At 66.2% G+C, this 12,050-nt stretch overlaps 1 protein-coding gene across 17 annotated transcripts in view; it reads left to right on the forward strand.

Annotated features, from left to right (window-relative positions):
* Window positions 1-9,988, forward strand: part of AFDN (afadin, adherens junction formation factor) — a 104,093-nt gene extending 94,105 nt beyond the window's left edge. For 9 of the 17 annotated variants that reach the window (XM_036024973.1, XM_036024980.1, XM_036024979.1 and 6 more), the window contains 4 exons: window positions 2,291-2,425; window positions 5,095-5,623; window positions 8,407-8,491; window positions 9,169-9,988. In XM_036024973.1, coding sequence (XP_035880866.1) covers window positions 2,291-2,425; window positions 5,095-5,623; window positions 8,407-8,491; window positions 9,169-9,322 — 903 coding nt within the window. In that variant the 3' untranslated portion in view covers window positions 9,323-9,988. The remainder of the gene's footprint in view (window positions 1-2,290; window positions 2,426-5,094; window positions 5,624-8,406; window positions 8,492-9,168) is intronic. The other 8 variants (XM_036024985.1, XM_036024988.1, XM_036024987.1 and 5 more) reach the window with 4 other exon arrangements.
* The last annotated feature ends 2,062 nt before the right edge of the window (window positions 9,989-12,050 follow it).

Raw genomic sequence — 12,050 nt, forward strand, 5'->3', positions numbered from 1 at the left:
CAGAACCTTGGGTCGGACTTAGTCAGACTTACATACTGGCTTTTGAAATGCCAGCCTGGTTCTTGGTTTAGAGTGATTTTGGTCTGGCTTGTAATCTTGATTCATTCTGTAAGCATTATATCTGCTTATATCTGTTCCCCCAAACAGAACTTTCTGCAAGACTGCTTTATGGCATGGAACTTGCCCTTCCTGAGCTGTTGTTTAAAGGAGATTAAGGGATTAGATTTCCTTTTGTCTCTTACTAATGGGTTTGTTTTTTTTTTTAGGGGGGGTGGTGTTTGTTTTCTGGTTAAGAAGCACATCTTTGAGGAAGAACGAGTCTGAGTTTTGGAACGAACACACTGTGTTACACACCTTACCAGACTGTGGGGAGACACGGCCTTCGCCCCGCGGCTGGCCCTTGGCCTTGGATCTGGGACGGCGAACCGAGCCCAGGAGGGCCCCTCTCTCCACCAGCTGGGCCGGGGTGGGGGGAGGCTCTTCAGGAAGATGCCCGTTTCCAGACGGACAGGAGAGCACCCTCAGCCCGTTGTCTTGAGAACTCAAGTTGTTCTGGTTTCTTAGTGTCCGAGGGCCGACTGGCCCTCCCCGGCATGTGCTCTCTCTCATGCTCACCGCTGGGCTCCGGTGGGGCCCAGGGAGCGTCGTGTCCTGACTGCAGGAGTCGGTCCTGTCACAGCGGGGAGAGTGTGTCCGTGCTCCGACGGGTGCGGCAGCGCCTCTGTCGCAGCGGGGCAGGTCTGCGTTCTCCCGCGAGCTGCGTTCCTGTAGGGTGTTGACACCACCCCTGCTGCCCCTTTGTCCTGGGCGTTTGGGTGCCGCTCTCGTCGTGTGGGCTGCGGACTCCAGAAGCCCCCTGCTGGCCCCGCACCCCTCTGCAGCACTTACCTCCTCCCCTCCCGGGCTCGCACCTAGACCACGCCGAGGGGCGGGGCTGCGGCGTCTGCCCGAGAAGGGGTTTTCGCGTTCTCTAACTCACTTCACTGTTGTGTGCCGACACATGGAGGAAGCCCCACGGCCCGGCTCGTTTGTCACCAGACGCAGCGCCCCGCACCACGGACATTAACGAGAGCCATGTTGTTAGGGTTCTGTTTTCATCTTTAAAAAAACCGAGTTTCCACTGAGCAGTTGACAGAATAACCGGGAGTTCTGTGGGCGCTGGAGCGCGCCCTGTGGGGCTCGGCGTGAGGGCCCCGCGGCTGTCAGAGACTGAGCGGGGGGCCCGGCGCGGCGGGTTCACGTGCGGCGTGTGGAGTCCCCTCCTCCACGCAGGGCGTCCCGAGCCCTCCGGCCGGGCCTCGCTCGGGCAGGGGGGACGGAGGAGGAGGCGGGAGGAGGAGGCAGGGTGCTCAGAGCTGCTTTCACGGCAGACGCAGCTGTGTTACTACATCGTGGTGCAGGAGGAGGGTCCTGCTCCGTCCTCTCCTGGCCAGGTGTGCTTCTGATTCGGGTTCTCCCAGAAAAGGCAGCCTCAGCCTGGAGGGAGCGCGTGGACACATGGGACCAGGAGGACAAGGACACAGGAGCTGAAACGCAGAGAGATTTGTCCTGGACGTGGAAAGAGGTCCTTGAGTGTTTGGGTGGTGTGGGCGGAGGTGATAGATGACAAGCGGGTGACGCGTTTTGGAACCATAGAGCCTGGTGGCGGCCGGGGGCCTGAGATGGTCCCGGGAGCTCAGTTCCCTCGCTGGCGTGTCCCAGCAGCACGGGGGTCACGTGGCAGGCGAGCAGCAGAAGAGAGTCGGAGGGAGTCCTCCCACAGTCTGGTTCTGTGACTCAGGGTTTGGGGGCCCCCCCTGAACAGAGGGGTCCAGAGGGAACGGCTGGTGGCAGAGGCCCAGGGTGGGAGGACCCGAGGCACTTGGCCCCGGGACCAGACGTCCCTGTAAACCGGGCCACAGCCTCCCGTGCTGCCCACCCAGAGGCTCGGCCGTGTCCGCACCTGCCCCGGGGCGCAGCGGCCGTGCGAGTGCACGGGGAGAGGTGGTTGGGGGCGCAGTCAGGGCACACGAGCTGGTTAACTCAGACGTGTTCTCACAGCGATCGTGAGAGTGTGAGTGAGATGCATTCTCCTGGGCACCACGGCCGCAGACCGGTGGCTCCGGGACCAGGGACAGCGCTCCCGGGTGACCTCCGCGGCCACAGCGGAGCTCTCGGCCACACCGTCTCAGCCGCGCTGGCGCCTGTGTTCCGTGTGAGCGTCGTGTGTGTGCGTCTGCCGTCTCCGTGTGCTGCCGCTCCGGGCTGGCAGGCCACGGTGGGGCCGAAGCTAAGGTCGCTCTGCTGTCAGTTACAGGACGAGGAGCGCCGGCGGCAGCAGCAGCTGGAGGAGCTGCGGCAGCGCGAGGCCGAGGAGCGGGCCCGGCAGGAGGAGCAGCGGCTGCGGCAGGAGGAGGAGCGAGGCAGGCGCGACGCCGAAGCCAAGGTTCGGGTCCCGTAGGGCACAGCGGGGCTGGCGCTGGTGTGTGGCTCGAGGCGTTCGGGGCGGAGCAGGGCCTGCTCCCAGCTTCTGTTCCTGGACCAAAAACTGGAGCCTGCCGGCCCTCCCACCTCTCCTCTCCACCGCCTCCAGACCCCGTCTGTCTCCTGTGCCTCTCTCTCTGACTTCTGAACTCCGGGGCCTGGCCGGCACGAGCCTGCACTCAGGGCTGCTGACCCCGCCGCACTGCCCTTCCTGGCCGGGACGTGGCCTGGCAGCTGCTGGGGAGCGGCCGGCGCTTCTGCCCCTGCCCAGCGCGGGCTGGGGCTGGGGGGAGCACGGGGTGGGGGCGTGGGGAGGCGGTCTGCTAGCACTGCGTGCTTGGAGTGGGTTGTTTCCTGAGACGACCCGACCCCAGCTGACGGTGAAGAGAGCGTCTGGCTCACAAGACACAGGGCGTGGAAACCTCAACTCAGCGTGTGACCGGGTGGACGCGCTGAGTCGTTGCTCTGTGGTCATTGCTCGGTGTCCACGTGCGGGCTTTTACTCACGTAGCCCTTTCAGTGCAGTTCCAACGGGACAGCCCTTTCGGCCTGTGTGGTGCTGCCCGTCCCCGCCCTGTAGGCAGCGAGGCCCTGCCGGGCGTCCCTGGGTGCGCCAGGCCCTGCACGCGCTAGCACTCCCCAGCACTCCCCTCCCGGGACCGTGGGAGCCCCAGGGCCACACCTGGCTTGTCAGAAGTCCCTTCTGTGAGGGTCCGGGGGCAGCACCGACAGACTGCCCCAGCCCCCCGCAGGAGGTCGCAGCAGCTGGGTGGGCGTGAGGGCGTGGCCCCGTCCCTCCCAGCCTGTCCTCCTGCCGCCTGTTGTGTCGGACTCCTGGGCCTGTCCTCGGGGAGTCTGAGCTTTCGGGCGGTTCAGCCTGGCGTCCCCCCCTGTGTGGGGGAGTCACCCTGTGGTCTCTCCGGAACCCAGGCCCCTCGATGTTTCAGTTTGTATTTGGGGTCCGGCTGTCCCTGGGCTGCTGAGGGAATGGCCGCTGCCCTGGCTGCCCGCCTGCTCGGCTGCCCCAAGCCCACGGCCCACCCTCCCCCCGCCCCCTGGAGCCCTGCAGGCCGGCCGGGGCCAGTGCGTGCCGTGCAGAGACGCCCCCGGGCCACGTGCTCGTCGGACGCGCTCCGCACGCGCCAGCCCAGCAGAGGCTCGCTGTCCGCCGCAGCTGCCTCTGCGGCCGAGGGGCCAGCGTAACCCGCTGTCTGCCCGGAACGCCCGCCGCTGGGGGGTCGGCTTCGCTGTGGGGAACTGCTGGGTGGGGCGGGGCCTCTCGGGCCCCGTCGGTGGGTCTGCCCTTAGCACAGGGCAGGGGGGGCGTGCCGGTGCCCCTGGGAGGGCCCGCTGCTGCTCTGGGCCAAGACCCGGACCCACGGCAGCGGCGGCCAGGGCAGCCGCAGAGCACACTCCGCATTGGGCGTCGACACCCCAGGGGGACGTGTATTTTGTGTAGAAAATAAGAGAAAATTCCCCTTCAGGATGTCTCAATGTAGAGTAAGACGGCCGAATGAAAAGTTGGGTCCAGGCCACAACTGGGGCTGGCATTCGCTCTGAGGGCTTCCTCCCTGAGAAGGCGAAGCGTCGCCACTGTGGGTTCACTCGCCGTGTGTGTGTGTGTGTGCACACGTGTGTCTGTCTGAGAGGCAGCAGGGAGGACGCACGGGCGCACAATGTGACAAGGGACCGAAAGCTTGAACCCTACGCCAGCGGGGCCCCTCGTTCTCGTCACGGCGACCACTTCCTGTCGGACCTCTCGTGCCCTCGTGTGCCCCTGCCTGTGCTCTGAAACCTCTGTCAACCTTTAACCAAACTGTGCTGTTAACCATTTCCAATGTGCACGTGACTTTCTCGCTGTCGGCTGGGGTCTCTGCGGGGTGTGTCAGAGAAAATGTACGGCTCGTGTCTCAATACATCTCGTGGACTGTCTCCTGCTGTCGCTGCGGCTTTCTGTCCGACAGGGAGTGGGAGGCCTGCCGTGGGTGTCCCGGGCCGTGGCGCGCACTGGCGTGTTGCTTTGGGGGACCGGGTGGTGCCTGCACGTCGACGGCGTCCTGTTGCCCTCCCTCGGAGTGACGGGGGACAGACCGTGTGACCCGGTCGTGCCCTCCTTCCGGGGGGCCTGCCCTCGGGCAGCCTGGGGGCGGGGTGCAGTGGGGAAGCAGGTCTGCCCTGGACGCGCCAGCTGCAGGAAGCCAGTTAGAGCCTGTCTGGGGCTTTGTCTTGTCTCTAAACTCAGCAGTCACAGGTAAGTTCACAGTGTTTGCACAGTGCAGCAAAACCAGGAGAGAGACGGCCCGGGAGAGCAGGGAGGGGCGGGAGGGCTGAGAGTCCGGGGGGAGCCTGGAACGGGACCGCGCTGTGCACTCGGCACACAGGAGCCTGAGCGAGCCTGGAAGTCCCTTCGCTCCCGGCCTCGGGGCAGCTTTATGCCGCTTAACGGCAGAGCCGGCGCCTGTGCTCGTGGTCTGGAGACGGCCGCGTCCAGGTCGAGGGGCCGTCACACTCCACGTTCACTGTCAGGGTGGTGGCGGGGCTGCACCTCTGCTGTCCTGTGAGCCCTGCGCGTGGGCTGTGGCCCCTTCCTGGCCTCGTCTGACCTCTGCCCTTTTGTCTCTCCGCCCGCAGAGGCGACAGGAGGAGGGCTATTACAGCCGCCTGGAGGCCGAGCGGCGCAGACTGCACGAGGAGGCCGAGCGCCGGCTGCTGGGGCCTGAGGAGCCGGAGCCGGAGCCGGGTCTGGGCCGCCCGCCGCTGCCCCGGGGCTACGAGCCCGCGGCCCTGCCCCCGGCAGCCCACCTGCCGCCCCCACCGCCACAGCGCACCGCCTCCTCCCTCCAGGCCCAGGCCCTCTCCCCCGACTCCCTCTACACCGCCAAGTACGTGGCATGCAGCGCAGAGGAGGAGGAGGACTGCGGCCCGGCAGGTCAGGACGTGCGCGCCGGCCCCAGGACATCTCAGGGGCTCCATCCTCCTGCCGCCCTTAAGCCACGGCGGCCCCCCTGCCAGCTGCGCCCGGCCTCCGATGGCGTCTTTCTCTCCACCTCCTTCCAGCCACCCTCGGCCAGTGCCAACAGTACTGCCCACAGAGCAGGCCAGCCCCTGCCCCCTCCAAAAACCGCCAGCTGGGGCCATCTCGGCCCCTCCAGAGGTAGAGGTAACCAGCAGCTCCGCCCGGCAGCCCTCCGCCTTTCTGATCGGGTCCGGGCGTCTGCCTGCACTGCCCACGGGGCGCGGTCCCCTGGGCCGCGCTCACTGGGCAGTCTGGGTCGGGCTTGATCACGGGGCTCTGCGGGGCGGCCTCCCTTCCCCTCAACTGCAGTGTCTCGCTGGTGTGCGCCCTGTGATTGGCACTCTCGAGACGCCCTCCCCCGCCAGCTGAGCTGACCGCCGTTGGGCCTTCTCTCTTCCCCCTCCCCTCAGTGCTGTGGGTCTCGGCCTCCACCCTCTGCCCCCAGATCACTCCTGTGTTCCACTCGCCACGTGCCCTTTCCCACGCTCTGGTGTCTGGACCTAAGTGTCTGCTTACTAGCAGTGTCACGGCACATGTCAGGTTGTGCATTTAACCGAGGTGGGACTTTCTGTCCAAGCTTCCATGCCACATGGTGGTGGTGTGGCCGGGACCCCTCGCAGCCACAGCGCTTGCCAAGCTGGGCAGGGGGAACAGCCGGGTGCCGGGCGGCCCCACCACGAGCCCCGCACTGGGTCACTGTGGACTTACTCCCCTGCCCTGCTTCCTTCCTCCCTGTTGCCTTCCTGCCTCTGAGCACCGCAGCGCAGGCAGCCAGGCTTCACGGGCACGCGCTTGCCCCGGGTTCTGAGCCGGCACGGCGGTCCCCGCCTGTGCCGCTGCAGGCGCGTGCCCGTGGTGTTTCTGAGACGGCCCCGGAAGTCCCACGGAGAACAGAGCTGAGCTAGAAGGGTTCAGACTGCAGAGTAGTCGGGCGTGTCCCGCCAGACGGGAGAGCTGGCAGCACAGGCTCCGGCCGAGCGGTGTCCCTTGCAGTGAGTACAAGACTCACCTAACTCCTCCACCACGCGGGGGCTCAGTCCTCCCAGCCGCGTGCCTGGGCCTCGTGCCACAGGGGGCTTTGCCGCCTGAGACCGAGCTGTGATCCCCTGGGAATTCCTTGTCCATATCCAGAGTGCTGCATGTTCAGACTTTAATGGAATAGCAGTGATTTTTGCAGCAAAGTGCAAGCTGAGCGTGAGATGCTTTATAAATGTCACAGCAGGTATACACGAGGCTTGGTGACAGGGTCTCATCGCAGGCACCCCGCTCACCTCGGCCCCCGGCCCCACCACACACCCTGGCGTGTCTCACCCTCGAGCCCCGGGCAGCAGCAGCAGGTCCCGTCCTGCCTCCCCACTCCCTGAAGACTCCTTCCTCCGAAACGCACAGCTGGCGTCCCTCTGTCACCCCCTGCGCATCGCTGCACCCACCTTCATCTCTGTCCTGTCGGGGGGGTGCTGGGGGAGCCCAGCTCTGCAGTCTGGGCGGGTTTCTTCCACTGGACGCTGCGCACGCACAGGCAGGGTGTCGGCTGCCCCACGCTGGCCGCTGCACCGAAAGCACCCTTGACCAGGGCCCCGCGGGGAGCCTCTGCCACACACACGCGGTTGTGATCCCTGTGTGGCCTTCAGAGGGCACTTGGTACTCTGACGAACTGAGAATTTTAAAAGATGATTGTTACCAGTGGAAGAAACAAGTATTCTGAAAGCAAAGCTCAAAAGATGCTTTTCTGAAATGAAACGAAAAACTTGAAATTGAAATTGAATAGCTTTTGTGCAAGTGATGTATCTCAAGGCTTGCTCTGGATCATCTCACGTCGGAATGGGTCCCTGCGTGGTCTTTTGAATCTTTGCTGCGGGGACACTCTGTGCCTGGTGATGGGGGACCCTTCCGCACTGAGCCGTGGGGGAGGGTGCAGCGCACGGGGGGACCGCTCCCACGGCAGCCGGGCTGTCGTCTCCCACACGTTGGGCGCAGCTCCTCTCGGGGGGGGCCCTGCGCATGGGTGGGCGCATGGGGTCAGGTGGGAGCCGCTCGGCCAGCGGGACGGTTCCGAGGCTGGTGTGGGACCGGCATTCCGCGGCCGGAGGAGTCCGGTCCGCCGCCCTGTCGGTCAGTGTGCAGACCGAGGGAGGGCCCCCGGCTCCAGCCTGGGTGACTCTGAGCGGAAGGTTTTCCCAGCGTGGAAGTTCCTTCACCTGCTCAGTACAGCTAATGGAGACGTACTGGCATGGTTTTAATGCTCTGCGATTTTAACACGCTAACGTCACGGGCAGGAGTAGGTAGGCCATCCGGGTGCGTTAAAGCCTTTCGTCGGCGCCTGCACCCTGTCTTTGGGCTCCCAGGCTGAGGGCCCCTCGCCCAGCCCCCGCCCGGAGGGCAGCGCCCCCCAGGCTGCTTCAGCCGCGTGTCTGCTGTCCCCGATGCCGTGTCTGCAGCGCTGGTGCCAGCGCAGGGGCTGGGCCGCTCACTTGTGTAGAGACTTTGTTTAGCAGTTACAGCCGTTTATTGTGAAGAAGTTCGGTGGCTGCCCTGAGCGTCTCAGCCACACGGCACCTCCTTAGCCCCCCAGACACCTTCACCGCGGGTGGGTCAGCAGGAAGAGTCCCCGTGTCCGGCACGCCGCCGCCTCCCCCTGAAGTCAGTTTTCTGGGGGCTCTCCTGGGGGTCTGCGGTGTCCCTGAGCCTTGTCCCGGCAGGAGTTGTGGCCGTCTCCGTCTCCGGAAGGCCTGTGCGTGCCCTCCCCCGCTCGAGCAGGTGGGGGCCGCCGGCTCAGCACCACTGGGCGGGGCAGCGCTGGGGCCACTCGGGCTCCCTCCCTCACTGACCAGAAGGGTCGTCTTCTGCGGGCGCTGCATCCTCCTCACGAGTGAAGTTGTGCCGGTAGCGCGAGTGCTTTAACTTTGACTTTCTCTCTTGTGGAAAAGGACCAAACTGTTTCACGGGATCTTCTGGGACGCTGGCCGGTGCCCACGAGGCTTACCTGGACCCGAGAGAGAAACCGGCCAAAAGGTAGCATGTGTGCACCGGACGGCACCTCCGTCGGGACCCTCCCCCCCCCCTTCCTCACCCCCGTGCGCGTGGGGCTCGCTGGTGCTGCAGGGGCTCGGTCCCGGGTCAGGCATCTGCCGTTGCCCAGAGCTGCATGCACAGGCTCGCTGCTCCTGCCTCGCGGCTCGTGGGGCGGGCCCTGGCTGGGGCGGGCGCGGGCTGGGGCGGGCGCGGGCTGGGGTGGGCCCTGGCTGGGGCGGGTGCAGGCTGGGGCGGGCCCTGGCTGGGGCGGGCGCGGGCTGAGAGGCAGGACTGCGGGCGCCCTTGGACGCTGTGCGCACGTCCCCCCAGGAGGGGGCGGTTGGGAGGCAGTGCCCTGGTGGTGCCCAGGGAGCACCGGCTCCTGTCCTCCCGGGTGTCCTCCCCTCGGCCCTCGTCGGGGCCCCGTGGCCCGCACGGCCCTCCCAGCACTGGGCGAGGCCAGGCAGTGCTGGTGTCCCCTCCGGCCTCTCACTCCGGGGGGGGGGAGGGGTGTGGGCCGGCGCCACCCCGGCCCTCGTGGGAAGGGACCACCGGGAAGAGCGAGGCACACTCTCGCTGCAGCGTCGCCCGCTGACGAGACGGGCTGGCGGGGCGGCCCTGCGTGTGGGCCGGCGGCGCCGTCCTGACCGGTGCTCTCTGCCCCCTCTCTCCCGCAGCCACGAGGCCGAAGGTCCTGCCAGCTCGGGAGCCCCTGAGAGCCTGACGTTCAGGGAGCGCCAGCGTCTCTTTTCCCAAGGCCAAGACGTGTCCAGTAAAGTGAAGGCCTCCCGCAAGCTGACGGAGCTGGAGAACGAACTGAACACAAAGTGAGAAGGGGCAGGGCACCTTTCGTCCGCCCCACGCGCCCACATCGTCCTCTCCGCGCGGCCTTGCCGGCGTGAGCCCGGGGACGGGTCGGGGCGCTCTCCCAGTCACGTGGGGTCAGCCTCCAGGACGGCGGGGACCAGCGACGTCCCAGTCCCGAGAGACTGTTCCACTTCCCCGGGAGACCGTCATCACGTGTGCACCCCAAACACTGTCTGCTTTCTCAGCTGCCTGGCCCACATGAAGACTTTCTCTGTTCGTTTCTTTCTCCGAGGGGGGCGGAGCAAAGGGGGGGCGTCTCTTCTCTCGGTCCCCCCCGGAGCACACAGCAGCCCCGTGTCTCTTCCTTCCCGCACACTCGACCGGAGCTCCAGAGAAGAGCCTGAGCTGCCCAGACTGGCGTTTGCACTGCTGAGGGCCACTAGGGGCCGTGGGACCAGGGAGTCCGGGACCTTCCAGGAGAGGGGACAGGGAGGCGTGGCCCAGCCTCACCACCTCCCTGACAACCGCCCCCACCCCCCATCCTGGCAGCGGGGACCTGGTCCCTCTCGTGCCTTCTCAGGACATGCCCTCCTGATCAGGTCTGCCTGTTGGGTTGGAAGGATTTTTCAACACAAGATGTTGAGGCTTTAAGCTTAGGAAGTTTATTTCTATAAACACTAGATTCTTGTTGTGACGCGTTGTGGGTGGTTCTGAAGGTGGCAGTTAACGTGGGGAGGTTAACTGTTCCGGGCGTGCAGGGGGCTCTGCGAGAGAGGCCGTGCCGGCCGCCAGCGTGGACGGGCGTCGGGGCGCGGCGCCCGGGCAGAGCGCGGGGCCGGTGGGCGCCATGTGCAGCCGCGGCTCCGGAACCTCGTGCTCCCGCAGGAGGGGCTCGCGTCCCTGTGCTGCCGACGGGGGGCCGGGGCGCGCGTGGCCTCGGCAGCTTCCGTCTGGGTCCCTCGCGCGGCAGTTCAAGCTGTTGTGTGCACTCTGGTAGCGTTGTTTAATTGTCATTGGTCGAACCACTAGTCACCACTGTCGTCTCCTCAGCTGCGACCCTGTGGCTGGCCTCGGGGGGGCGGACCTCGCTGTGTCTTCCCTCCTGCGGCGTCAGAGCGGCGCACCCCTCTGATCGTGAGCGGGGCCCCTGTCCGAGCGAGCCGGAGTGGGCCGGGCGCCCCCCGAGAGCGGCGCGGGGCAGGGAGACGCGCACCCTTCCTTCCAGACAGCGGCCGGGAGCTGTCCCGCCGCAGAAACCGCTGCAGCGAGGTCGTGCGACGAGTCATTGAAGTGCGAGTGTACGTGTCCTGGTGTGTGTCAGGGCTCTCGTTTGGGAGTGTGCTCTCTTCAGAGACGGCTGGTGCAGGCGAACTACTGTTGTGTCGATGTGTGGGGAGGATGGGCACACGCAACCACACGGAAGTACCTGTGCACAGGGCTGTTGGTGTGTGGTCCTCGGGCTCCTGGGCAGGTGGGCTGGCCACGCTGGACGGTGGGTCGGACGGGAGTGGGTGTGGAATCGCTTTTTGTGGCTGCGTTACTATGGAGAATCATCAAAACTGCTGTAGTTTCCATTTCTACTGTATTTCATTCTCAGTCTATTTTTAATAAACTTTATATGTATTTAAGTGTACTTGCTGTTATTTCCACAGTGCTGACGGAGACTGTGTGTGAGTATCAGACTCCCCCCCGCCCCCCCCACCAACCTGACCGTCCAGTCGTGAAGCTCGGTCCTGGCCTCCCCAGCAGTCGGGGGGACTGCCTCTCGGGAGTGCTCCCCCTCGGGGCTTCCTTGAACCCTGAAGCACCCCAGTCGGGGGCGCGTCATCGCACTGGGGGCCCCAGGGGCGCATCAGAGCGGAAGGGCCCGGCGGTGCTGGTCCAGCTCGGTGTCTGGGCGCAGGCGTGCAGGCGGGCCGCCCGGGAGCTGCCCCGAAGGGGCCTCGGCCCTGCGGCCCCCTGGGTGTCCCTGGGCCCCTCCCTTCCTGGCCTTGGAGCAGGAGTGCTGGGCTAGGGCGGCCTCCCCTGAGGGCCGCGTGTTGGGGGGCTGCAGGGACCCCAGGGTCCCTTGGTTGGGGCCGCATGCTCGCATGCTGGAGCGATGGTGTCGGGTGCAGTGCGTTTTGATGCCCCGGGAGGGAGCTACTGGGAGTTCGGGGAGACGAGACCCAGAGGCGGTTAACACTGATTCGGCTTCTTCTCCAGCCCCAGCTCTGGGGCTCCGGGTGGTGGCGCCGCATCTGCCTGCAGCACGGGCCCCGGCACCTCGCCGGGGTGTGCCGTGGGCTGGCCCCTCTGTCCGGGCTCCGTGCGTGGGCCCCGGGCTTCAGAGACTCGGCTGCACGTGGCGGGTGACCTCGGGCCACAGCCGGGGAGTGGCCTGACTTCCAGAAGGGAAGCAGGTGCGGGGGAGGGGCTCCGTTCCAGGACCGTCAGTGTGCTCGCGCGGCCCGAGAGATGCTCAGCAAGCATAGCCCCCGGCACCCGCCCTGCCGGCCACTGGTGAGGATGGGCCATGTCGCCCACGGCAGGCCCGGGGGACAGATGCACGACGTGTTTTCCGTGAGCACCGTGCCTTCCTGTGTGTAGAGAGGGGGCACAGGCACTTGGGGGGCTCGTGGGGCCGTCCAGCGGAAGTCACGGAGAGGGTGCCTTTCAGAGAAAACGGGGACCTCTCTGAGAGGGGCTTGGGGCAGGAGGCACCCTGAGGCAGACGCTGCCCCCGGAGCCCAGCACCCCCACACCCAGGGCG

The sequence above is a fragment of the Phyllostomus discolor genome, chromosome 4, assembly GCF_004126475.2.
Source record: "Phyllostomus discolor isolate MPI-MPIP mPhyDis1 chromosome 4, mPhyDis1.pri.v3, whole genome shotgun sequence".
In the NCBI taxonomy this organism is placed as follows: domain Eukaryota; kingdom Metazoa; phylum Chordata; class Mammalia; order Chiroptera; family Phyllostomidae; genus Phyllostomus; species Phyllostomus discolor.